We start from the raw sequence: 26,374 nt of genomic DNA on the forward strand, positions 1-26,374 counted from the left end.
ACTTTGAAGAGTGCACGGACTCTTAGGCAAAATTTGTTTGTGAGTGTAAGATAGAGAGAGAAAATTAAGAATGCATGTGATGAGGAGAGAGAAAGAGAGAAATGACAACCTAAAAAGGAAAGAAAAGATTAGTTGCAAATAATGTGTAGCATCCATTTTTGGCAAAAGTTGCAAAAAATATGAAAAGGAGGTAGTATAAATTTTGTATCAATAGTTAAACTAAATACATATGAAATTGAACAAAATATATCTAGAACCAATGATAACCCAAAATCTTTTTTTTAGGAGAAGTTAGTGCTTTATTATTCATCATTTGAAGATAATCTGTCCGAAAGCACATATGGGGAAACCTCACAAGGACAATGATTTTCCCAAACTTGTTATACACCTAAAGGCACTAACTTTTCGAGGTAATAAGCGACAAAATTAGCCTCGCATTTTACAACGGACCAACTAATAAAGTCAAATGTGAACTAGTAAAATGAATATCCTCTAGGATTTAATCCAAATAAGTGAAGAAAGTAGAAGCTGCCTCAAGCCTTCCCTGACAATCATATTCATCAATAATGACTTGCAAAGCTATTGACATGCCCTCTGCAACATTTGGTGCCCAACGATCTCGCAACCTCCTACACTCAGCAAAAAGAACTTCTACCTTCGCGTTTCTTGCTACCACACCCAGCCCTATACAACCCTCAACCTGTAATGAAGCATCACAATTCAATTGTATCACTTCACCATTACGGGCCTTCCAATCTTTGAGTTGCTGTTGCGTTTGCTGATAACCCAAAATCTTGTGACACATTAATGACCCAAAACCAACCATAAAAAATGTTAGAGCGAGCTTAATTTCATTTGTCATGCCATTAAGCTATGCAAGATGTTGGTCTAGTGTACCTCAAATTTCATAGCCAACTTATTACGTCTCAAGGTTTCTAGAAAATCCCCGTACATTGAGAAATTGATGAAAAACTGTACAAGAATCTAAAATTGGTGAATGGTCATGAAAATTCTAGATTTATGTGGCTATTTAAAGAGCATATGTGTAGAAATTTCTACTCACTTCTTCCACCTCCATACATCACATATAAATAGTGGTGTTGGGCATTATTAAAGTCTTAAAGAGGATGTACCACGATAATCCTTCAATACTCCGATACCATACACTCTATGAGTGAACCTCCATACATATCACGATTGGAGTTTCTACAGACACAACCTCGCTAAGCTAATCCTTATTTTGTAATACAACGTATGTATGCCGTGAGAGTTCCTATAATGAGAGTTTTTTTTTGGTGCTTTTCACCCTTTTAAGGGTTTTTTAGGTTAAATATTGTGTATCCACTTTCTTTAAAACTTATCTTGCTTATATCTGAGAGTGAGGGATAGCTCAAGTGGTTAGAGCTTCCCTTCCGGTTCCAGGAGATCTTGGGATCGATTCTCACCCCCGCCATGTGTGGCTCTCTAAACACCAAAAAAAAAAAAACTTGCTTATATCAATATTTTACACGGACATTTATATACAAGATTCAAAATAGAGACAATCTATGAATCATTAGATGTCTGATTACACAATTTTTATTATCCAACTGACAATTCCAATTTACGCAAGTTGATTAAGTTTGTTCCGAACTCGATTTCAAATTGGTGCATCCTATGTTACTTGGTAATAGCTAATAGATAGATATTGTTAAATGTGTATAAAACCCACAGACATATAATTTCGGTTAAATAGTAACAAAACTGCACCTGACTTTAATATATTACTTATATTTAAGACTTTTTCTTGAAAATTGTTACTGAACTGAAATTATTTTACTAAAATGAAATTAATTTTAATGAAATTCTATTGTATTTCTTCTTTAAAGTTACTAATTATTACTAAACTGAAATTAATTTTACTAAACTGATTTTATTTTTAAGGTGAAGTGAAAGGGGTCTTAATGATCAAATCTCAAACGTAAGCTTTGCGGTTGTGGCTCAAAGTAGGAGGGACACATTTCACACATATCACTCAAATACAAGTACACCACGTTACAAGTCTTACAACTTTCCACAACATTCTACATGTTTTGTTGTTCAATTATCATCAATCATCTTAAAACTTTCCAACCCAAAAAGAAATCACCATTACAATATCATTTCTAATCTAATATCTCGATCAAATTCTAACTTCTAATTGATAAAAATGGCAGTTCAAATTTCAACTTCATCCTACAAAAAAATACGAAATCCGAAAACGATTACCCGACCCGAAAACCTCAGTTCTCCTAGTAATCGACATGCAAAACTACTTCTCTTCAATAGCAAAACCCATCATTCCCTCCATAACAACCACCATCAACCTCTGCAAAAGCGCGGGAATCCCAGTCATACTCACGCGCCACCGCCACAAACCCGGCGATGACGGAGGCGTATTAGGCGAGTGGTGGGGCGGGGAAATCATCATCGACGGAACCCCCGAATCAAAACTCATCAAAGAAGTAGTCGAGGCGGCCGAACAAGGGAAGAAAGATGATCATGAGAATGAAATAGAGGTGGTAGAGAAGGATACGTATAGCGCGTTTCGAAACACGGGACTAGAAGAGAGGCTGAAGGAGATGGGCGTGAAAGAAGTGATTATTAGTGGAGTTATGACAAATTTGTGTTGTGAGACGACTGCTAGAGAGGCGTTTGTACGTGGGTTTAGGGTGTTCTTTTCGACGGATGCTACCGCGACGTCGTCGGATGAGCTTCATGATGGTACCCTTGTGAATATGGCGTATGGTTTTGCTTATCTTGTTGATTGCAATCGCCTTCGTCAAGCTTTCTCACCATAGCTGCATAGTTTGTACTTAGCTTACTTTGTAGTTCATTTTCAAGTGAATAAATCGCTACAATTGCAATTTTCACCCAAGGATAGCTGCAAAAGACCTTTTAATTGCAAATGCATCAATCCGAGATACTTCCTCCACTAATGGTTAATTGCAAAAAACGAATATTTTATATCTCACAAATAATACCCCTTTATTGCAATTAACCATTAACAGAGGAAGTATTAGTATGTGCTCTCTAATTAGAGTTGGTTGATGATGCATGTACGTATGTATGATCATATTGAGATATGCATCTCTATTATGCAGACTTTAATATCTATAACAATTCACATTATTACTCCATATATTGATATATTTCAGAAAAAAATGATAAGGATTTTACATGAATAAACAAAACATTTACAATTTTATCTTCAGTACAATTCAATACACTATATATTAAAAGGATTTTTTTTTTTTTTTTTTTTTTTTTTTTACTTTTACCACAAAAAAAAAAAATTAATAAATCGTTTTTTACCGCCAAAACTTTTAAAAGTTTTATTTTACCACCAAATAAAATTCTAAAAATTGTTTTTTATCACATACCGTTAAGAAAACGGTTAAATCTAATGGTTTAAAAAATATTCTTCGACTTTCGTTCAAAAAACATGTTCTTTATAGGTTTAGGGGGCATTTTGACCCTATGATCCAATTTGAGGTCAAATTGAAAAAAAAAATGATGGAAATGCCTCATATTGCGTGTTTCTCGCAAATCAGGTAGTTATTTTCAAACATACAAAACAAGGCATTTCGATTATTATTTGTCAATTCTGACTTCAAATTGGTGCAAAAAAGACCATAATGCCCCCCAAAACCCCCAAGGACCATGTGTTTGGCAAGAAAATCAAATAATTTAAAAATATTCATTAGATTTTTAACGGCAGGTGGTAAAAAACAATTTTTAATTTTTTATGTGGTGGTAAATAAAATTTTTAAAAGTTTTGATGGTAAAAAACAATTTCTTGATTTTTTTTGGTGATTAAAGTAAAAAAAATCCATATTTAAATGATAATAATCCATCTGTTTTGTACATGAACATAAATGAACGAGGATTTCACAGACATGCTTGAATATCGTTGTCCTCCATATATGAAAGTTTATGGTAATAGGATGTTCGTTCATGCATCATTTAGCATAAAGAGTAATGGGGTTAGTGGTGCCTTTGATCCGCACATCTTTGTATTATTCATAGTATATTAGTACATAAAACTCGTACCAAAATGCTTGATTGTCTTACATTTTATAACATGATCATCTGTTCCTAAAACTCTTAATTAGCAGGCGTAATTTAGTGTTTCAGCTGTTCTCTGTGACATCCCTTGCTTTTAGATATCCAACCTGTGCTGCATTCCCTACAGGATCCTTAGCAGATCTACCTTCCCATTCAGGCACAATTCTCTTACACCAGCAACGTTGCATGTACGCGTTCTCTTACCGGCCCAAAGACTTCCAGTAATTCTTGTAGCAGGCAACGATGAGACTAACCACTGTTTTCCCTCAAAAGCTCAAGCTACATGCTGCTGGCGCACACTCCAAACAATAGAAAACTAAGACAATCCATCTCAATACAAAATCTCCTCCCCATTCACAAAGCCATCACCTTTAACGAGAGAGAAATGCCCACGGAACCAGTAAATTAGAAAACCAGAATATGTTCAGACAGCACCACAGTCCACAGGATAGAATGAGATGGCAAACAAGCCCAAAGTTCTCAGCCAACAACACATATAAGGGAGCTGATGGTGTAGGCGGCAATTTCTTTAAACTAGTGGACATGAACTTATTGCAGCAGCTATGAGGAGATTGAGGACATTTGGGGATGTTTAAGTTCTGAAAAAACAACCAGAATACAGCTCTGCAGGGTAATAACAATGATGCCAGGTGAGAAGTTTGATAATTTAGGCGTCATAACCTATTACTCCCAAAAAGAAAAGCCCCGCTCTTTAATAACTTTTCTGAATTCAGGCTCCTTTGTAGCACCAGTTCCTTTACCAAATTGTTTTTTGATTGGGTTTTGCTGGGAACATGATCATTAGTTACCAAGCTAGCTTCTGAATTCGTCACAGGTGAATTTTCCATTTGCTTATTAGACAACCAGGTCTGGATCAATTCATCTGTTTTGGCATCTGGAAGCAAATTTTTCCCCTTCATCTCTGTATATATCTTGTGTGCTTCTTCTAGCTTCCCATTCAAAAAGAGTCCATGGATCAAGCTATATGTGAAGTTGCATCATCATTCAAACCATTATCGGTCATCTGTTTCCACAGGATGAACACATTATCAAGCTGACCCCATCTGCAAAATTTCCTTATTAATAATAGATAAGTATCTTTATTTGGTTGACAACCCAACTCCTTCATTTTGTCTAACAACATGAACGCCTCTTCTCCTGTCCTCTGAATACGCAAGAATGCATGAAAAGTTCGAATAGTGGGCTGCAAGCCACGGCTAAGCATCTCACCAAAGACATTCTGCGCTTCATCCCTTCTTCGGGCCCTGCATAAGGGCTTAATCAATGAGTTATAAGTGACAGCATTTGGGGCAATGCCCTTTTCTTCCATGGTTTGCAGAAGATTCAAGGCTTCTACTGCACGACCTTCCTTTGCAAGAGCATGCAAAACAGAATTATAGGCTTTCCTATCAGGTTCAATACCCATTTCCTTCATCTGAGCAAACAATTTGAGGACTTCTCTCAGCCTGTTTAACTTCGAGTAGCAAGATATAATACTCGAAAATGAAATGACATCAAGTTTCACTCTCAGTTCATTCATCAACCTCCAGAATCTATTAGCCTCACGCGGACTACCTACAATATTGCACCAGCCATTCAGGATGATGTTAAAACTCTTGGTATTGAATTCATACGTGTTTTTGTTACTAAACAGCAACTGCTCAGCTTCCTGCACATTCTTATATCGAGTAAGAGCAGAAAGTAGCTTCTGAAACTCCTCCATCCCAATGCGAAAACCAAACTTCTTGAAAGCATGGAAAGTATTTATAGAATTCACAACATCATGAGCAGCAGAATACCTTCTAATCATAATAAGTAGAGTGTTAGGATTCACAATACCACCCTTCCTCATCTCATCAATCAAAGACCAGGCAGTATCAAACTTCCTCCTCTTCGCCAAGATTGATATAATCGAATGGTACTCTCTCACCGAATGCACATACCCCGGCTGCTTCCCGGCCCATAGGAAGAACATGATTGCCACCTCCCAATCATTCCTAGTTCTAGAAAGCACCTCCACCACCAGCTCCGAAGTGAGTGAAACCCCACATTGATTGAGCTTGTTAGTAACTTCCGTCCCACCGAATGCCCTCAGCCTATCACACGAAACCTCACCCTGAGACGGGTCACTGTTGCTTACACTGCCCCTCAAAATTTCCAAAACAACCCCTAAATCATGTTTAAGTTTCTCATCATTAAAACAACCCATTTTCACAGTTTCAATCTCATCATCATCATCATCCCCACTAAACCCATCATCTTCATCACTTTTACAACCATTTTCACCATTTTTTTCACAAATTAATTCAGTTGAATTCGATTCTAGGTTCAAGAAGTGCGATGTAGCAGAGCAAAAAAACTGAAATTGGGAATTAAAACTAAAAGGGTATTTGAGATTTTCAGAAATACTAGTTGCAAATTTAGGAACTTGGGTTCTTCCCAGATTAATAGAATTAACACGAACACCCAAATTCAACTCATACGATAAGTTTAATAGATAAATCCTTCTTCTGAATTTCCACATTTTTTGAAAACTTGAAAGTAATAACAATAATAATAATAGTTTGAGCAGAGTTCACGTAGTTACCGATTTCGTCGGCGACCAACGGTGAAGCGAAGGTGGTGCAACACGGCGGAGCAGAGGAGAGAGACTGTTAAGGTGTTCAGTGCGAGTGTGCGACTGTGCTGTCACTTGTGACTTTGTGAGTTGTTTTTCTCAGGGTGTTTGGTTTCTTATTTTAACATGTAAAATGTGTAGCTCGGGAGTTGCACCGCTTGCTAATCTAGACCTTGTTATTATCAATTATATACATTTATTTTATAACATAGTTTATGAGAGACGTTCTTAGTAACGCCTTTTAATAGATTAATATAGATTATGTTTTTATGATTTTTAGAATATAGATATTGACATTCTAATACTATGTAGTCCTTTACATTAAGACTTTACTTTTTTTTTTATTTTTTTATTTTTTACAAGACTTTACCAATTTGATTAATCCGTAAGTAATTTGAATAATATTCTAAATTAATGTAAGTCCTTACTACTTTTCTTATTTTGTTTGAATAAAGATTCGATAAGATTAAAGTATATATTGAGATGAATCCAACAAAATGTCAAAGGATTGTTTTTCTTCATGTACAAATCATAATAGAAAGTCAAAGGATTGTTTTTGTAAATCAAGAAGTTAGATAATCAGCTCAAGCCTCAAATGCCAAAAGTTGATGTGAAGAGAATGATTTGTAACAATAAAGCCTCTCTTAAGAGTGTTTCCTCCCTGTGGTTAGCTCTTTGGAACAAGCTGTTTACGAAAGATCCTGTGACCCTATTTGCTTGCTTTGTGTTGGTGGCAGTGAGAATGTGCAGCACCTTTTTCTTCCAATGCCCTTATTCTCAGAAAATCTGGCGCAATGTGTTGCAGCTATTTGATTGCAGGAAGCCAAAATCCAACAATTTGATCAGTAGGTTTTGTGGGCAATCAAGCACTGCAAGAAAGTTAATGCTAACTCCTGATGTGTGACAGAAGTTGTGCACAGTATTTGGATTCAAAGGAATGCTGTGATGTTTACAGGGAATTGTAAGCCTGCTGACAGTGTTTTCGAAGATATTGTTTATAATGTGGCTTGCAGATGCCTTGCTGGTGATAGGGTGACCAGAATGCATGAAACTAGAGTGAACTTAATATATGAGATGAACAGATCCGAAAGATCAAAATAAGATCTTCTCAACATTAAGATTTAATAAAAAATGGAATTCAGCACAAGATATAATGTAATAATATATCATACACATCTCCCTCCATTTGATAAGCAACTAAGAAAGCATGCTAAAGAGACATTATAAAGGAATTCGTGCAAAAACATGCTATTCACATGTATTTCTTCAGGTTAACGAACACGTCGAACCTTCTCTTCTTGTCCAAGTCCGAGTGATTTTTGAGCATTTGAGATACCTTCCGGATCTGTTTAAGGCCAAAGTCAATAATTAGATTTACAGTTGTTTTTAGGACCTAAGCAATTTATTTTCATGTGCAATAGTGTGAAGGGTTTTGAAACATGAAATGGTCAGGATTCAGAGAAATATTGCAAATTCCACCCCAGACCTCAAAAAGGCTTCCTAGCAGAAAAACATAGATGAGAAAGCAGAGCAGCCAAAAATTATAATGGACCAAGACAAGAAGTTCACTAGATGAGTAACTATTGACTATATTATATTAGCATTTTGGATCTCCACAATTTTAGATCTCCCACATGGTAACTTTCTGTATCTTTTACCCATTTTTTCATCACCCATTTAAAGCAACCCTTTCTCAAACAAAAGGACAAAACCACAGTCATCACCATCAGGAGGTTTGCTTACAACCCTGCTGCATTTAATGGGTGTAAAGAAGAGTGACTGTTTTGAATAATCCCGCAAATGGTGAAAAGAAGAGTGATTCTTCACTTATAACTAAGAGAAAACTATCTATGCAGAAGTGACTAATATATGCTCAACATTCCATAGAGTGATCAATTTCAGAACTCCTAGCCTGAGGCATAGGTGCAGAAGGATGATATATTTTTTTTCTTTTTTAATTCACTCGTATACTAAGATGTCAAGACAATCAATTATGTCTCCTACAAAGTACAGTAAGTCAGTAATCAGTTTCAGATATAAACCAAACCAAAAGATATGATGCAATTTATTGATCAATTCACTAGCACTATTATTACAAAGAGTGAGAGAATTGAAGTGAAAGTGGTAATCAGGAAGCAACATGACAGCCAGACACACTGATAAAGCAGCAGTTCATAGCAAAGAGGCACCCATTATCACACATATGGTTTTCCAGCTTTTCCTTTTAGACAATGAGATGAGAGGCTCAACATGATAACAATTAGCAAACAAAGATTTAAAAAAAAAATGTAAGTAAATCTGACATGGCCGATAAGTTGTAAGGAACATATGGATCAAATTGCATTTGGAGGAGTTAAAATCATGGCAGCAAATATAAAAATCCTACAATCTTTCCATACTATTTGGGTTCAGTAACAATTCTGACTTCTGAGGGGCTGAGACACATGCACTTTCTTTCCTACTTCTTTCCTATCCAGCTAACCTTTAGCACAGAGGGAAAGCAAACCAAAGAAGTTTGTCTTACCAAAAAACTGAGTGAAAATACGAGTGAAGAAGCTCAAGTTGCGAGAAACATTATATGCCATCACTGGAGGGAGGGGTTTGACAAGGGTGTCAATGCTAAACACCCGTTGAAGAAACTGCATTTAGATCCACAGATAAGAGTAAGCATTATATAACCAATATGAAAACCAACAAAAGAAGATCAATGTAATACATATACTCATACAGACCTCATAGAAGTAATTTTAAGAGAAATACAGCTAGTACAGTAGTACTCCAGAGTTTTGACCCCCAATGGCCCAAATGTACTTAATTTTGGGTTTTAGTTCCTTAAAAAAGCTATAAACTAGCCAAAAAGATACCAGGGGCTAAAAAGCCAAAAAAGGTGGAACATTACAGAAGACAACTGTTATGGACTGACTTGGTACTTTCTGATTTAAGGACTAATTAAGATATAAAAGCTTGATAATTTAGATTGATAATGGCAGAATTTGGGTACAAAAGGATAGATTAATAGCTTAAGGCTATCACTCTCTTGATAACTTTAGGTTATCACTCTCCTAGTAACTTGAGGTTACTACTCTCACATTTTTCCTCACAATTCACATGATCTCCTACTGCATATACTATCCCTATTTATACTAAGGTCAAGTGACTACTACCCTAAAGGTACTAAGTTTCCCAAATTGCCCTCCATAGTGTTAATCTATTACAACAACAAGCATATAAGTTATTTAACTTGTACAAAAAACCGCTTTCACCTTCAAGCAAACAATTTGTAGAACAAGCAGCCCTTGATTTTTGTAGAATTAGCAGGAAAATAAAACTTTTGGAAATTGGAAAAATATTTCAGATATTCTAAAGTTGTGCTACATAATTTTCTCTAGAGTTGATAAAATTCCAGCTTTTAATGGAGATGCAAAGCAGTGAAACCCACCATAAAAACAATAAACACAGTGAATAACCAACATCAAAAGTGAAGGATGAGAATGAATTATATCCAAGACCTACATTAACTGAGGAATAAGTAAAGAGCTCAATGTACAAGCTGTTTAAGCCTGAAGTAGCAGTGACCCTCATGCCAATCAAGCTTTTTTAAGGTCCTTTATCTTCAAATTGTAAGTCTAATTCATAGACTCCTGAGGAGTGTGAATAGTCATAAGCCAATATGAGACATTTTCAAGGTCATTGCTTTCTCTATCAAAGCTCTCTTTCTTAAACTTCAAAAGAAAAAGAAGAATAGAAAAGGCAATTAATCCTAAAGAGAGTGCATAATCATAATACGAAGTATGAACATTTTCAGTGTTATTGCTTTCTCTTTCAAAGCTCTCTTTCTTGAACTTCAAGAGAAAAAAAAAGAACAGAAAAACATGCCTCAAAGATATGCGTAGTAATATCCTATTTTGTTGAAGAACTGTAGGAACACTTCCTTCCTTGAGTACAGAATCACTCTTGTCAATAGTAACAAAGCAACTCCAGTCTCAAGAACCCTTGTCAATAGCAATTACAATCCCCTTGCACGCCAGAGTTACAATTATTGTGAATAGGACACCTTTCCTAAACTATACACCATCTAAAGAATTTCCTAGATGACATTCATCAACTTAGTTTAAGGCCCGATAGAGTGACACGAAAATCTTAAGATAACACACTCCTGCATTCCAGAACAATATTAAAAGGACACCTTACTCCAACATTTGATACTCAGTAAAATCTAGTGAAATCATCCTATGAAATTTCAATAATTTACACCAACCTACCCGAGTCCGGGGATGGCAGGTAAAGCTACAAGTAAGTACACTCGAATACAGAACGAACATCATAGGCATGACACATTCAAACAAGTACAATCAAATAAAACCATGAATCTCATTATCACCCCATGATTCCAAAACTCTTTTCAACTATGTCAAGGGTGCAAAATCCAATACTTCGACTTCATTTTTAATCATCTGATCCTTCAATTTGAATAATCCAACAAAAATATTACAAAACCCTAACTACTGAATTCCAACACACAAGAAAGGAACCAATACTGAAACAGAACAGAATTACACTCCAAAACCACAATTCCAAAACCTAACTCCAGAAATTCAATAAGAATTTAACAAAAAAACACAACCCCATTTCATAATTCGTCAAAATAGAGCTAAATTACACTCCAATATCACAAATTAAACTTCCCAAAAAATAAAAATCCCAGAAAAATCGAAAAAAAGGGAAAGCAGAAAACCTGATAGTTGCGCTGGAAACTGTAACGAAGTTGGGGGTCAATATCGGAGAGAGAATCATCATCATCATCAGCGCCATTGTTGGAGAGAGAATTCTTCTTTTTGCCAGGAACATGCATAGTAGGAGTACCACCAGGTTGATTGGTAACTTTGAGCTTTGCATCTTTGAATTTATCAGATGGATTCTCTTCTTCTCTCCATGGTGCTGATGATAGTAATTGCTTCTTCGTCTTCGCCATTTTTATCTCTCTCTTTCTCTCTCCTCTTCTTCTTCTTCTTCTTCTTCAATCTTCAGTTTTTCTATGGTTTTAATGTTTCATCTACTGGAGTATTATCTTCTGCGCTTTATTTTGTCTGGTCTATTAGTTCATTGCTGCTAGAAATGGGCCGGACCGGGACGAGGGCTGGTTAGACACGACACGAATGGCTGACCCAGAGTGACCCCGTTATAAGACATGACACGATAGGCATGCTAAAGGAGTAAAGGGTCATGAAAAGGGGAAGAAGCTAGTCGAACCTGAGCTGGCCGAGCACATAAGAAATTCTCGATGTCAAGTTATGGGTTTCATTTTCAAAATTTGGCACAAACACGATAAACCGACCCGCATTTTGGTAGGCGTGTATTTTCACAATTAATTAAATTATAAAATTTATTAGGTGATATGATAATACGATGATTGGCATGAATCTGGCATGTCACAACTATTTCTTGGCTAGTTTTAGGCATGACCCGCTTGAACACGACGTAAGCTGGCCTTTTTGTGACTCTCACTTATCAATAGAATAGTGCCAAATTTTATAAGATACACACATTATAAAATTCTAAAGATAATAATTCCTTTAAGTTATCAAATATCTGAAATACATTTCTATCAAAGAATGCTCTACAAATCAAATGTAATCTCTAAATACAATGGTAATACATATTTTCACTCTCACATTTGGTGCTAATCACAACTCTGCTTAAAAGCTTAAAACAAAACAAAAAGACTATAATTTGTTAAATTTATGGCAAATAAAATGGTTGTATATCATCATCCAAAATTCATCATGAAGGTGGTGCATCTGGTAGTTTTTTATCAGCTAAAAAGTGCTTGATTAACTGCAGAGCTTGTCTTGGCTTAGTCGTCGGAACTTGATGCCCTGCACCTCTTACCGTTACAAACATCAATCCATCGTATTGTATTGTCCATCCTCCAACCTATAAAGACAAACACCTTTCAGAAATATAATTTGACCTCAAACATTAATGTTTTGGTATAATATATGTACAATTTTATAGGTCATGTAACAATGTAACATGTTACATGTATTACCTGTGAGCTGGTATACCATGCAGTCCATTCTTGAACTGTTTTCAACCCGAGTTTTCTAAGAGTGTACCTAGTTGATGTTACCGGAATTCTCCCATCATTATCTCCACTGTCAGTACCAATACAATCGTGATCAGTTGTTTGTGATACGTACAATAAGTGAGGTGTTTCGAGGATAGGGGGAAGTTAATTAAATCACCTGAATATCCAAATGCGAAGACCCTTGGCTATAAGCTCTTTTATAGTAGGAAGTATCGAGGATGGAGAATCACTCCAAGAAGTTATATTGTTACTGTAAAACCATAAACACAACCAACGCGTACTAAATTAGTAGCTTAAGGCCTTAAAGCAATTAATCTATCAGTGTTACTGCCTACTGTGCTGCGAAACACTTACTTGCAGTGAGTCCATGGATATGGAAGTTTCGTAACATTGGCATGTAAGGCAGCTTGGACGTCCGGTCTATTCATATAAGCATCTGTGTAGTCTGATGCACATGGATCATAGCCTGCTGACGGTCTTTTGAGCCACCCTTCCTACAACAGAACAGCAAGTCCTAACCATTAGACAATTTGTCGCGAATTGGCCTGTGATCAGCTTTATTGCCTGAACTCACATATATATAGCTCATAACTGTGCAAAAGTTTTTGATAAATGACTTACAAATCTGGAGAACAGTCGAGGAGAAACACCATCAATAACAGGAGGCTGAGTATTCCTTCTGTGAGTTTTAGTCTGGTTTTCGATACATATTGGAGCATACAAGTTGTATATATCTATCAGTCTATAATCAGCAAAGTATTGAGTCAGAGCATTGTTGCACTCTGTAGTCAAATTTTTCTTACTGAAGTCACAGTTTTTCTTCAGATCATTGTAAACACGATCCGATATCACAGCATGATCCCAGGCGTACTCAACCATCCCTTTCTGATCAGTTTCGTCGTCTAATAGTGCATTTCCAATCTGAAGAATGTCACTGTACATTATAAGCAGACCTCCATTGACATTAATATGCAATCACATGTCAACTTAAAAAAAAAAAAAAAAAAAAAAAAAAAAAAAAAAAAAACTTGTGTACTAATTTGCAATTGATTTTCTTGGCAAAAAATTTAAAAGAATGATTCAACAAAATGAGATTATATTAGGATTGATGAATGTTTACCATGAAACCTTTCAGTTTGATTTGATCTTCCTTAGAAGCAATCTTATTGCCGTCGAGTATGAGCTTAGAAAGTTGTGGAACATAATGACCTTATAAGTTGGATAAGAAAAAAGATATACCAGCTTATTATAGAGTATAGTACAATGTTTCAAATAATAACTTATGAAAAATGTTATGTATTTACCTGCATAACTCTCTCCAGAAAGGTAAAAATCATGGGACTTAAACTGTGGAAATCTTTTGTACCAACTGACTAAAAAATTATATGCATCCTTAGCTGTTGATGATCATGATCAAGGTAAAAATACTACAGTCAGAATCATAAAAATGATACCAATATAATTAATCTATTTGTTCAGGAAAAGGTTGTAACATTATGAAGGGTTAAGACAATGTTACTGTTCGTCTGTTATTTCTAGTATTCGCGCAAATAGAGTACTAGATTATAACTTAGCAAAGATTGAAGGATGATTGCCTGCGATGGTGTCACCAAGTTCACTTATGTCACTGCTAGTATTACTGTAAGAAAATCCAACACCAACAGGAGATTCCAGAAACAGAAGATTGGCAGCTGAAAATACCAAATACTTTATGTAAGAGTTACAATGTATAATTGAAAAGTGCTACAAAATAACATTTATGTCGCGAATAGTGCATATAACAAGACATTTTCCGCGATTTTGTGAAAAATAACCTTCTAAAAAATCTCTCCTTTATAGAATTTCAAAAATAGTTAATGTACACAAGATTATTCACCTTTATTCCAAGAGTACTTATTGAGCTTTAGTTTGGGTTTGCTGCCTTTTTGAGGAGAGAAAGGGCCCAACTCTTCTGCTTCTCCATACCCAATTGAAGAGCATCCTGGCCCTGTATATTCATGCAATTTAAGAAAAAACTTAGAAAATTGAAAATTGTTGTTAAATATACCTTTAAAATGATTTGTGACAAAATTTGTTACATTTCTTAAACTAGTATAGTTATTACTGTTTGCTTTTCGCTTTTTTAACAATGCACATACTACCTGAAAATTCTGAAAATTGAATTTGCCCTGGAACTAAACATCGAGAAAAATTCAACATGATGTCACATGGGTATTCATAAATATCAATAATTGTAATGATGAACTAAAGACATCAAATAAGAACAGAGGAAATATTTTATGATTTAACTTTCTAATAATAATGACCTTATGGTTTAATCAAATAAAAATTACAATAACTTTTGTATACATCCGGTGTACAGTAATTTACTGTACATCGGGGGTCACTTTTTATCAAATTTAGGGTCACTTTTACAATTTTTTGGGTAACTGTTATCAATAAAGTATAAATACTTAGTAATATTTATTTATGTTAGGGTAACATTTATCCATATTAGGGTAACTTTTGCTTATTTTAGGGGTAACTTTATACAGATGTACAATATTTATTGTACATCCGATTTATTTAAAAGTTTGTGTAAACATTATTAGTTCTATTCAAAAAAAAATAAAAAATAAAAAATAAAAAAAATAAAATTAAAAATTATTAGTTAAGAGGAGCTTAACTACTCGACCTAAGATTTAATGATAACAAGCAGCTAAAGGCCAAGTTTTAACACCTAACTAATTATTATACTCATCAGATTATACATATTGTATTCTTGTTGCACCCATTATCAACCAAAACTGATGTTGATGTTTCATTTTTGTGCCAAAAGGAATTTTTCTTATAATTAACTCTAGGTATTTTTTGTTTTAGGCAATGAACTAGGTTAAATCCCGTGCAATGCACGATTGTTAAATATTTTTGACAATTTTATTATAAATTTTTTGATATAATGACTTGAGTATTAAAAATTATAGAGTATAAAATATAAAAGCATGTAAGAGAAAATATTTAAAATACTTGTAATAATTATAAATTTATAATGCATAGTTTAATCTTATAGGACAAGATTTATATTTTATATAAAACAAGTTATGTCATAATTTAGATATAATTTATTTTTTCCTTACATAAAAATAATTTTTTTAGAAGGTATTACTTTTGGCGGGAAATTATTTAATAATATATTGACAATTGTGTCTTTAGGTTCGCTTTTAGTAGTATTTAATTGATGATTAATTGATTGATTGATTGATTGATTAGATGGCTTATAAATCTACTATCATTCTTCGCTATCTCAATTCTTACAATTCTTGTTGATTCTCTACTATGATAATGTACAAATCGATTGTATAGTACTATAGCGTGTCATTAACGGAGAAAACTAAACTTTGAAACATCGAATTATTTTGACATATCTTTAGAGAACGTATCATTTTTATTTTGGGACAATAGGAGTTAATTAAATTGCTAAGGCTTTTGTAACAAACGTTTAAAGGCAAGATTTTTATGACAAAAAAACATACGTAGTATATACTTCTAATTATATGATATACGTGGTACAATGTACTACGTAATAATTAACAAGTGTGACAAATGAAATAGTACCTCCATTGAGCCAAAGGAGCAAAGGCTTATTTTGAGGCTTTTCAGCAGCTTCAAAAAACCAATAAAAGAGTGCCTTCCCATGACTTGCATTCACTGTTACATACCCTGCATACTGCTTAAAACTCACCTTTGGCTGCCCTGGAAGCCTCTCGACGAAATCCGCCCTTTGCTCCGCCATTATTTCCGGGCTTAGGCTGTTCCGTGCAGCGGCCGAATAAAACATGGTGCTTGCAGCCAGCAGCCATAGCAAACAATAGTTGATGATCATTTTGTACACTGAAATATAAACTAATTAAGACCCAAAATGTTGAGTTTTAGTAGTAAAGAAAGTGCATTTATTTAATACCCTATAAAACAGTAAAATGTTACTACTCAAAGAATTGAAACAATATATATAGCTTACATGAATAATGCTTAAATTTGAGGAAAGGAAGTTAGCTATATAACATGATGAGTTTTTATCAAAGGGAGTCTTTTTGTAAGACAAAGTAGTGGAATGTTGCAGTTTAAGCTATTACCTAATTTTTGCACTTTTTGAATTTTTCTTTTTGTTGAATCTACAGAATATTAACAATATTGTACACAAATTATTATTAATTGTTTCTTTTAGCAAATGACACCACATTTTTTAACCAAAGTTTTAACTCTATGCACAATTAACACACTAGTTTTGGAATATAATCATTCTTAACTTTTTTTTTCCTTTTTTTTTTCTTTTTTTTTTTTTGATGCAGATCATTTTTTGTAAATATAATCATTTATCTAAAGTAACATAGATTAGTGGATAAGTTTTCGGTTATCAAATTTTTAATACGTGTGAGGAATAATGCATTAAAATAAGTAAATAACACATGAATGAGATGAAAATGAAAGAAAGTGTTACGTGGTGGAATAAACTAATTTGAGACGCTTTTATCTATGATTAGTCATTCTATCTTTTGTCAGCGATATATTTTTCGGAATCGAAGGGAGCATGTAGAACAAATAAATTGCATAAGATTTAATGCCATGAGCCTATGACAATAGTGTATTTTGCACTAGAAGTCACTTAAAATTTTAAAAAGTTGGTGGTTAAAATTTTTATATAGAAAAGTCAATTTGTTAGAACTTTCCATAACAATTAGTCAACTTGGGTATGATTAATTTCAAGCTCGTTAACATCTTGTTCAGTTGCTTCAACACCCAGTAATAGAAGATACAAGTTTGGACAGCTGAAAACTTGATTTTTATCAATGTGGTCTCCCACTCTTTGGTCAATTGCTTTCTATTGCATCCTTGTAAGTTTTGTATTTTATTTTATTTGTTAATTTTTGAAGATCAACAGCTCTTCCTACTTTACATCAGTCTTTGACTAGAAGTAGTTAATTTTGACTTTTAATGTTATTAGAAGAATAATCTACTACATCCGTTACATTTTAATTGTAACGAGGGAATTCATACCCCTTTGTTTAAGCTCAACTTTATTAGGAAAAAGTTTTTCCTAGCCGGACCGGTCCATGAACCAGTGCAACTATGTTACTTCTGGCCTATTGCGATTAGCCTAACCTACAAAGTGTCTCTCGTGTTTTACCATATAATCGTCTCACGTACATACATGTTCAAATGTTCGTTATGTTTCCGATTGAATCACTTTAACCAAAATAAATTTAAAGCAATGAACAAAAATATGAGAATTGCTAATTACAAGGATTTGGGATTTTATAGAACAACCGTTCAAAGAAATACATAAGCCCATATTTCATTTATTGATCAAATTTCCTTTCCAAAAACTACTCCTTTATCTTTAATCTGTTTCTTTTCTGTGTAAAAAAAATGCTTTACAATTAGCAATTAAACCCCTATATATGGAAATTCTTCAACCTAAACAAATATCACTTGTTCTTTTTTTTCTTGATAAAAATCTTGACAACCAAAAATTTAACTAATTATTCTTGACACATATGTAAGGATGGAGATTGAAGAAATGCATCAATTCGCGTTATCAAAAGGCTTTAGATGGCATTGTTTTGTTGGCAAGGAAATGCCTGAGCATCAGAAGGGCTTCCCTTGGCTTGAAAGTTGGAACTTGGTGTCCTGCGCCTCGAACTGTAACAAACATCAGCCCATCATAGGCAATGGTCCATCCACCAACCTGAAATTCAAATTTTAGATCATGATAAAAAAGAGGTACATGTAACTATATACTAGTGAATCAACAAAATCTAGTGTTGGTAAATCTGCCTCGAGAATAAATCAGGTGAATAGAACACGGCCTATATCATAATATATAGTTGTTAAGAAACAAACATGTTTCTTTGCTACTCCAGAAGTTCAGAACAAGAGTTTATACCTGATCTTTGCTATACCAGGGTGTCCAATCTTGTTTGATCTTCAAGCCAAGCTTTCTGAGTGTTAACCTCGTCGAACTCACAGGAATCCTCCCATCAGTATCTCCACTGGAATTCAATATAGTATTTTCTCAATATATGTGGTCTTATCTCTTATGTATGAATTATTTGCTTATATATGTACGAAATAATTAGGGGTTGCGACTTGACTAACCTGAAAACCCATATCCGAAGCCCACCATCTACAAGCTTCCTAATAACAGGAAGTATAGATGCAGGTGCATCAGCCCAGAATGTAATGTTGTCACTGTTCATATCATCAGATCAAACAATATTATTACAAAATGGTTATATACATTTTGTCAGAAAATGCAGGGGTTCTGTTTTAAGAGATTCATTTACCTGCAGAAGGTCCAGGGGTAAGAAATTTTCGATGTATTGGCATGAAGTGCTGCTTGAACATCCGGCCTATTTAGATATACGTCTGTGTAATGATCTAAACAAGGGTCATATCCAGCAGGCCGCCTGTGCCATTTATCCTGTAAAACATATTAAGAATAAGTCTAAAGTGATACAAATTCGCTATGATATTTTTCTTGTATAATTTTGATAGAGATTAGATTACTAACAAATTTGGAGAACACGCGAGGTGCAATGCCTTTGATGGCAGAAGGTTGCCTCCTGCTGTTGCTGCTAACATTAGTGTAATTTTTTGTGCAGATAGGCGCGTACAAACTGTACATATCTATCAGGTCGTAAACTTCAAAGTACTCATTGAGTGCACTTGTGCAATCATCAGATACGTTTTCAACTTTGAAGTTGCACTTTCTCTTCACATCTCTGAACACTTTATCTGATATAACAGCATGATCCCAGGCATAGTCGATCATTCCTGTTTGATCTGTTTCATCATCCAACAACGCGTTCCCAATCTGCAACATGCCATATCAGTAGTATAAGAAAATCAATGCTTGCTTGTCATTTTTTCACATTAGAACATCTACTTGTATAATTCTGTTTGCTCATTTTTTCATATTTGTTAATGCAACCAAAAGTAAGACTATGAAGCTTACCATGAAACCTTTTAGATTGATAAAATCTTCTTTGCAAGCATGTTTGTTACTGTCAAATATGTACTCTGCGAGCTGTGGAACATAGTGGCCTAAGAAGTAACATTTGCAACAAACAACGAACGTCTCAGTACAAGGTCATTTACTGAAAATTGATTCAGAGTAACAAGCATATCAACAGATTTTGCATATCTTTACCTGCATAACTTTCCCCTGCTAAATAGAATTCATGGGACTTGAATTGCGGAAATCTTTTGAACCAGTTGACAAGGAATATGTATGAATCCTTTGCTGTTTTGAGTTAGAGAAATCGCGTTAGGAAACAATTGCATGAATCTACGACATTTAATCAAACATATTGACTAAGTTAATCACCTGTAAAATGGTCACCAAGTTCATCAAAATCACTGCTAGTATTGGTGTAAGAAAAACCAACACCAACAGGAGACTCCAAAAACAACAGATTTGCAGCTGAAAAATAAACCAGTAACATCATTGTCAGACATCAGATATTGGTTAATCCACCTTATTCTCTAAAATTTTCAGTCAATTAAATCTCAGTATTACCTTTATTCCATGAGAATTTGTTGTGCTTCAACGACGGTTTGCTTCCCTTCTTAGGGAAGAAGGGACCTAGTTCTTCAGCCTCACCATAACCAACCGAAGAACATCCAGGACCTGTAGTATTGCCAAAAATGAATAAAACTAGTTCGAGTTTCAATGGACTAACATTACATTTTGTACTTCCTCTGTCCGGCCAAATTTAGTTGTTACATTGTTGGTTCAAGTTACGTACATGGTTAAGGTCAAAAGACTCAAAACTAAATCTAAATAAGTACAATATACAAAACAGCCTAGGAGAAAAAAGAAAAATCATGGTGTAAGAATGTCCAATTTGGCTTTCAATGCATACTCCTAATGAAGTTGTACAATATTCAAGAGATTACATGCTGAATTTGATTTGTATCCCTTTGACAACTTTGCTTTTTGATACGTAATTGTGGATAAGCTATATTATAAATAAGGGATACGGAAATTCAATCCTATTATCATGAAGGTCTAATTGTTAATCGATTTCATGTTATGAGTAGGGACAATACGACAACTAATTCTAAATGGAGGGTGGGGACAGAGAGGGACCCGAGGTGGTAATGACATCAACTTGTCCAGAAGCATAATAATGGACAGAGCATAGTAAATGGTCAAATATCTAGATGGTATATTTGTCACACTGTAGTATCCACCATAATATCATCTTGGTAATCAGTTGTGTTGTGGCCACTCTTCCAAGCACAAAATTGTCTCCATTACACAAGATTGTGACTTGACAAGACTATATGTCATTCAACACCCTTCCTCCTTAACACACACAATTGAAATAAAATCAAAGAAAGAAAAGGTCAAGAGAATTCAAGTCGAGTCACTTCAACAAAGTCAGGATCGTGAGGTCACCAAGTGAAGATCCCGCTTTTAGACCATGGTATGCACGACATAGTAATGTAACAAAGAGAGCAAAGACGTGTTATTAACTCTTAAGGTGTATCGACAATTCTCCCTTTATAAATCACAAAAATTTAATACTTCCAATATTATCTAAATCGATTATTCGTCCTATATATGAATAAAACGGGTGGGTAACAAGTGGGCGGGGAACATACGGGTGACATGGACCGTGTTACAAAATTGACATTTTTAACAAAGATTTTGTAACAGTAATAAGTTGAATTTTTGGTAGTTGCTAGTAAAACAAGCAAGTTGGTTAGTTGGAAGAATCAGAGCACATTTTTTAAGCATATTGGAGGTTTCAGCCTTTAAAGGGCCTACAGTAGTACAGTCTACTACTATTGCATTTGTTTCACGTGGTGGGACAATATATACAACCTACGGTTCAATAATATAATTATTTCTATATTGAATACAACTAACTAATTATTATTTTTAGAAAATGTTAATGATATCATACATGAATAAAAAACATTAAAATAATTAAATGTTCTCCGACATCTTGTTATTATGAGGCAAGTAAAATGAGATGAAGTACGGTATATAATATTAAATCGAAAAGCTAATGTTTAACTAACAAATGGACCACAAGGCCAACCATTGTTGATGTGAATGTTTACTAATGAGTGTTCATTCATTACTCAATGATCTTTGACTTCTTTTACTATACGTTTTATATTTTAATGGTAATTTAGGTACTTAACAATCCCTACAATTTTAAATCACATAGTTGTTTGTTAATTTGTTTGTAGGTAAGAATACATGTTATAATTGAAAAGTGTGAAAAAAAATTGCAGAAATGTAAGAGAATTTTAAGAGCATATAAGAGAATACAAATGAAATTGTTGTCTGACAGTTAATGAGGCAGTACTTGAGTAAATCTTTGGTCCACGAACCAAAAAGAGAATGGGACAATTTAGTAACGTACCTAGACTTTATATTGAAGGTAGGAAGCTAGCAACTTGGAAGGATATCTTGATTTAATGAATTTTCGATACAAGAATTGAACGTACAATTGCTTATTTCACTATCGAATATTTATTGCATAGTCAATTACGTACTAACAAAGAAAAAAAAAAATTGGTATATAGACTAACTAAACAAGAATCTCTCTAATTCATCATAATGGTTTTGAAAGAGATTATCGAATCAATAGTCATTCTAGTTAGTGAAATCAAATCGATCAATTCTTAAACTATGACTTGACCATACCTTAAAATACAATATAATAATGTATGATGACAATCTAATATTTGTGGCACAAAAAAAGCCTAGCCAAGTTTAATTAATTGGTAGGGCATAACTATCCTATAAATCAATCAAATTATTAGTCTTAAGGAAATTTAAACAAAATATCAAAACAATAATAATTGACAGAAAGGGAGTTTCAACCTAACAATGAAATAATTAGAAAGTAGGACAATAGAGACAATGTAACTTTGTATATATGCATGCTATGCCATTAATTATTATTACAAGGACCACGTAACAATATTGCATAGCCAATGTATAATTACTATATAAAAGGTGACAAACTTTGTTTTATTTGGACTAATCATATACTCCTATGTTTGACTCAAACTAACTTCCCTTAGCTACAATCAATAATCTCAAACAACATTATAATTAATCTTTTCTCCCTTGTTTAAAGGAGATGCAACACATTTGACACCTTTCGAGTCTAATATATTATTATAATCGACATAATAAAATTAAGTTTTAATTTTAAAAGTTTTAAATGAGAAAATATATATAAATTGATGGCTTCATGTAAATTAACATGAAAGCTCACAATGAATTCAGGGGTTTCTTGACTAATTAGGGGTTACAGGGTTACTTATTCTGGAATTACGGAGTCAATTATCGTATTTTTGTGTAAAAGTAATCCCTGACCGAGTAACACCAAAATAAGTAACCCCAGCTACAAAGTGTGGCCAGCCACATATAAAAATTTATATTAGCGTGAAAAATTACAATAAATTGCTATATATCTAAGCCCATAAAAATTTTGTTACATAAACAAAACAGTTAAATTAGTTATATATGATAGTTACCTCCATTAAGCCAGAGAACCACAGGTTTTTGATGAGGATTATGATCAGCTTCAAAGAACCAATAAAACAGTTCTCTACCATGACTAGCATTCACATTTACATAACCAGCATAATGCTTAAACCCAACGACCGGCTGCCCGGGCAAGTCGACGACACGGTCGGCGTTCTGCTTAGCCACCACCTCCGGGGTTAGCCCGAGGGTCGACACCGAACCCGAAACTATCATAACATGAGTTGTAAGCCATGTTAGGAGTATAGATAAAGAAAAATATTTACAAGAAAATGTAGAAGAGGAGAAAGCCATTGAGTATGTTATAACCAACTCTTTCTCTCTCTAAAAAAATATTAAATTTCTCTCTCTAAACTCTCCTTTTGCATAGTGAAGAGTAAAAAGGAGTGTATTAGTGTGTATATATATATAAGCTAAAAAATAAATAATTATAAGAATTACTACTATATCATTTCAAAAATAAGGAATAGATAATACTACGTATTACATATTTATTGCGGATATTACTTTATATGTTGGATTTAATTATGAATTTATGATTATATTATCTAAAATGACTTGTATTTTTCCGGGTTCTTGGGTTGGGGGATGATATGTTACCTTATCCAATAATGGAAATGGAAGATTTAGTATAAGAGAAATTATTTGATACATTTTTGTAAAAAAGTTAAATAAAAATATGATTAATTGATTATGTATTTTTAAACTTGTACAGTGTATATAGGATAGGACTATAAAAGCACATTTTGATACATGGTGAATCATTTTAGCATACTCCCTCTGGCCTGTATTAGCTACCACGGTTATAGTTTTACGAGAATTTATTAGTCGATACGAGTACTTGTTAGGTTTATAATAATGTATATAGTCGTATTTAATATTGATGTGTATGGTTAATAGAATTTGGATAAGATGGAATAAGATTGAAATTAATTGATGGCAAGATAATTTCTGTATCGTGTAGAAATCGTGATTGATTATAAGAAATTTCTAATTTTATTTTAATTGATATCATATCATATTAATTACATAGCTGGCTTTCATTCTATATACGTCTATAGCTTACATATCCAGTAAAGTAGGCAACATATCAACCTCCAAATCAGTAATTGTGATTTTAAAACCCAAATCTATAACCTTGTTAATTAATTGACAATTTTATTTGTATACAAATCATATATCACTCAAACTTAGGATAAAATAATCAAGTTGATGATTCTAATGGGATAAGCAATGATATCGAAACTCATTGAAACAGGTTCTTTAAAATGGGAACTAAAGGTTCAGGTCCTGATTCAGGATGCCATATCTATTACGGAGTAATAAACTTAGTTTATAAGTTTACAACTTGCAAATTAAATACAACCAACCAAAAATAGTTGTTTAGCAAATTTAATACATATTGGTGTAGGGCTTGAACTTAACTGAAATTTTATATCAAGTTATAAAGTACCTTACAAGTTTCTAATGCGATTCCTAACAGGTTTCAGTTCTAATTTAGAATACCCTGATTTTTTACTCACCCCTAATAAATACGAGTAGTATGTACACATTCTTTTATTAAGGGGCATAATAAATACAAGAATGTATTGTATATTGTATTTGGTGAGAAATAAAAATCAGTATAAATTGATTGAACGTGGGGTATCCTGCGCTAATATGGTCAATAGCTTAAATAGCAACCTTTGAAAACCAAAGATGTCGCCATTTTATACGTCGTAATGCCATGATTTGTGACCTGTTATGTGGACTTTGGTCAATTTTTTTACATGATATATACAGAAGAAGATACCAATTTAAACAAGGAACGAACAAGTAGGCTTGTCAAAATTCGACATGACCTAAAATCGACTGAAAAATAATAGATTTTGAACCATTTTTTCTAAACCCGGCCTTAAAACTTGATTTTTAAGAGATTGATACAAAATATTACATATGAGAAATTTTTTTGCAAGAAAATACCATAAATTATTAGTATAGTTGATTTTAATAATGGTCCTTATTTAGGGTCTGTTCCGCTTTTTTATTACTGAAAATAACTTAACTGAACTGATTGGGGCTAAACTGAACTGAAACTGAACTGATTGAAGCTAAAATGAACCGAAATTAAGTTGACCAGAACAAGCCCTTATTGTACGGTGTATAATGCAATTTGTGTGGTTGGTTTTGGATTAAAATACTCGTACTATTTCATTATAAAATCTAACATAGTATATACATGCTGAACAATTGTGAATTTGTGATATAAAGTTAGATGGTTGAAATCCAAAATCTGTTGTAAATATCATGAGGCTGAAGTAATATTTATATCAATGAAGATATGGTTTGGACTCTTTAGTGTGGCATTTCTAACTTTGATAATTCCTGGATCTTGATAAAAAGTTAGTCACCTTTTACGTATGGGATCTTTACTTTTTTATATATAAAAAAAAACTAAATAAAAAATACACATCCAAATTAAATGGGTACGAGTAGATTGTATTTGCTGTACTTTATTCGTTGACCAACCATGCTTTACAGATTAAATGAAAGCATAAGAAAGTTGTCACAAAAGTCACGTATGAGAACCTCGGGATTTGGGTCCTTAATTACCCTATACTCATAGATTAAGTGTAGATAATAGCTAAGTCAATTTAAGTAATTAGCTTAGCTTTGTGTATGTACGCAATGATAATTAAGATTATTACAAGTATAACCTACTGAATTATCTGGATTATTAATTACGGAGTACATTACACTATGATCAAAAGCATGACCATGTGTCCATGTAGTCACATTCTTAATCAATTCAAAGTTTAGATCATCTAGTACTTTATAAGTGTTAAGAAGTTAAGAGTTTTTCGGAATTTTTACAAAGATAACCAGATGAATTTTCTTAACTAAGAGCAAAGAAACAGTCTTCGATCCTGGCCCCAACAGTATCACGCACTTAGTCATTCACGTACATGCGCCATGGTGCATCTGTTTTAATATGATTCATGCTCATCATTTTTTCAACTTAATGTATGAAATCTATTAATTACTT

General features: G+C 33.7%; 3 protein-coding genes and 2 pseudogenes across 3 annotated transcripts; 1 reads left to right on the top strand and 4 right to left on the bottom strand.

The window, feature by feature from the left end:
• The first annotated feature begins 2,067 nt into the window (after positions 1–2,067).
• Positions 2,068–3,179, top strand: LOC145621337 (nicotinamidase 2 pseudogene; annotated as a pseudogene).
• An 849-nt stretch (positions 3,180–4,028) lies between these two features.
• LOC145621117 (pentatricopeptide repeat-containing protein At5g15010, mitochondrial-like) lies at positions 4,029–6,772 on the bottom strand (annotated as a pseudogene).
• Positions 6,773–7,793: 1,021 nt separating this feature from the next.
• On the bottom strand, positions 7,794–11,773 carry LOC145620372 (uncharacterized). Its single transcript, XM_081675042.1, has 3 exons — positions 11,439–11,773; positions 9,228–9,342; positions 7,794–8,048 (listed from the first exon to the last, which is right to left on the bottom strand). Exons 1-3 carry the CDS (start codon positions 11,673–11,675, stop codon positions 7,975–7,977), a joined length of 426 nt encoding a protein of 141 aa, XP_081531168.1. The 5' UTR covers positions 11,676–11,773; the 3' UTR covers positions 7,794–7,974.
• A 705-nt stretch (positions 11,774–12,478) lies between these two features.
• Positions 12,479–16,604, bottom strand: LOC145619089 (serine carboxypeptidase-like 34). Its single transcript, XM_081673688.1, has 10 exons — positions 16,386–16,604; positions 14,668–14,778; positions 14,387–14,482; positions 14,096–14,188; positions 13,912–14,000; positions 13,413–13,712; positions 13,146–13,285; positions 12,949–13,041; positions 12,753–12,858; positions 12,479–12,637 (listed from the first exon to the last, which is right to left on the bottom strand). The coding sequence occupies exons 1-10, from the start codon at positions 16,561–16,563 to the stop codon at positions 12,485–12,487; spliced, it is 1,359 nt and encodes a 452-aa protein (XP_081529814.1). The 5' UTR covers positions 16,564–16,604; the 3' UTR covers positions 12,479–12,484.
• A 1,494-nt stretch (positions 16,605–18,098) lies between these two features.
• Positions 18,099–23,735, bottom strand: LOC145621359 (serine carboxypeptidase-like 34). The gene is made up of 10 exons (XM_081676092.1): positions 23,340–23,735; positions 20,350–20,460; positions 20,158–20,253; positions 19,981–20,073; positions 19,786–19,874; positions 19,342–19,644; positions 19,115–19,251; positions 18,927–19,019; positions 18,715–18,820; positions 18,099–18,516 (listed from the first exon to the last, which is right to left on the bottom strand). The coding sequence occupies exons 1-10, from the start codon at positions 23,641–23,643 to the stop codon at positions 18,367–18,369; spliced, it is 1,482 nt and encodes a 493-aa protein (XP_081532218.1). The 5' UTR covers positions 23,644–23,735; the 3' UTR covers positions 18,099–18,366.
• Between the last annotated feature and the right edge of the window lie 2,639 nt (positions 23,736–26,374).

Source organism: Chenopodium album, chromosome 27 (assembly GCF_948465745.1).
Source record: "Chenopodium album chromosome 27, dcCheAlbu1.1, whole genome shotgun sequence".
In the NCBI taxonomy this organism is placed as follows: Eukaryota; Viridiplantae; Streptophyta; class Magnoliopsida; order Caryophyllales; family Amaranthaceae; genus Chenopodium; species Chenopodium album.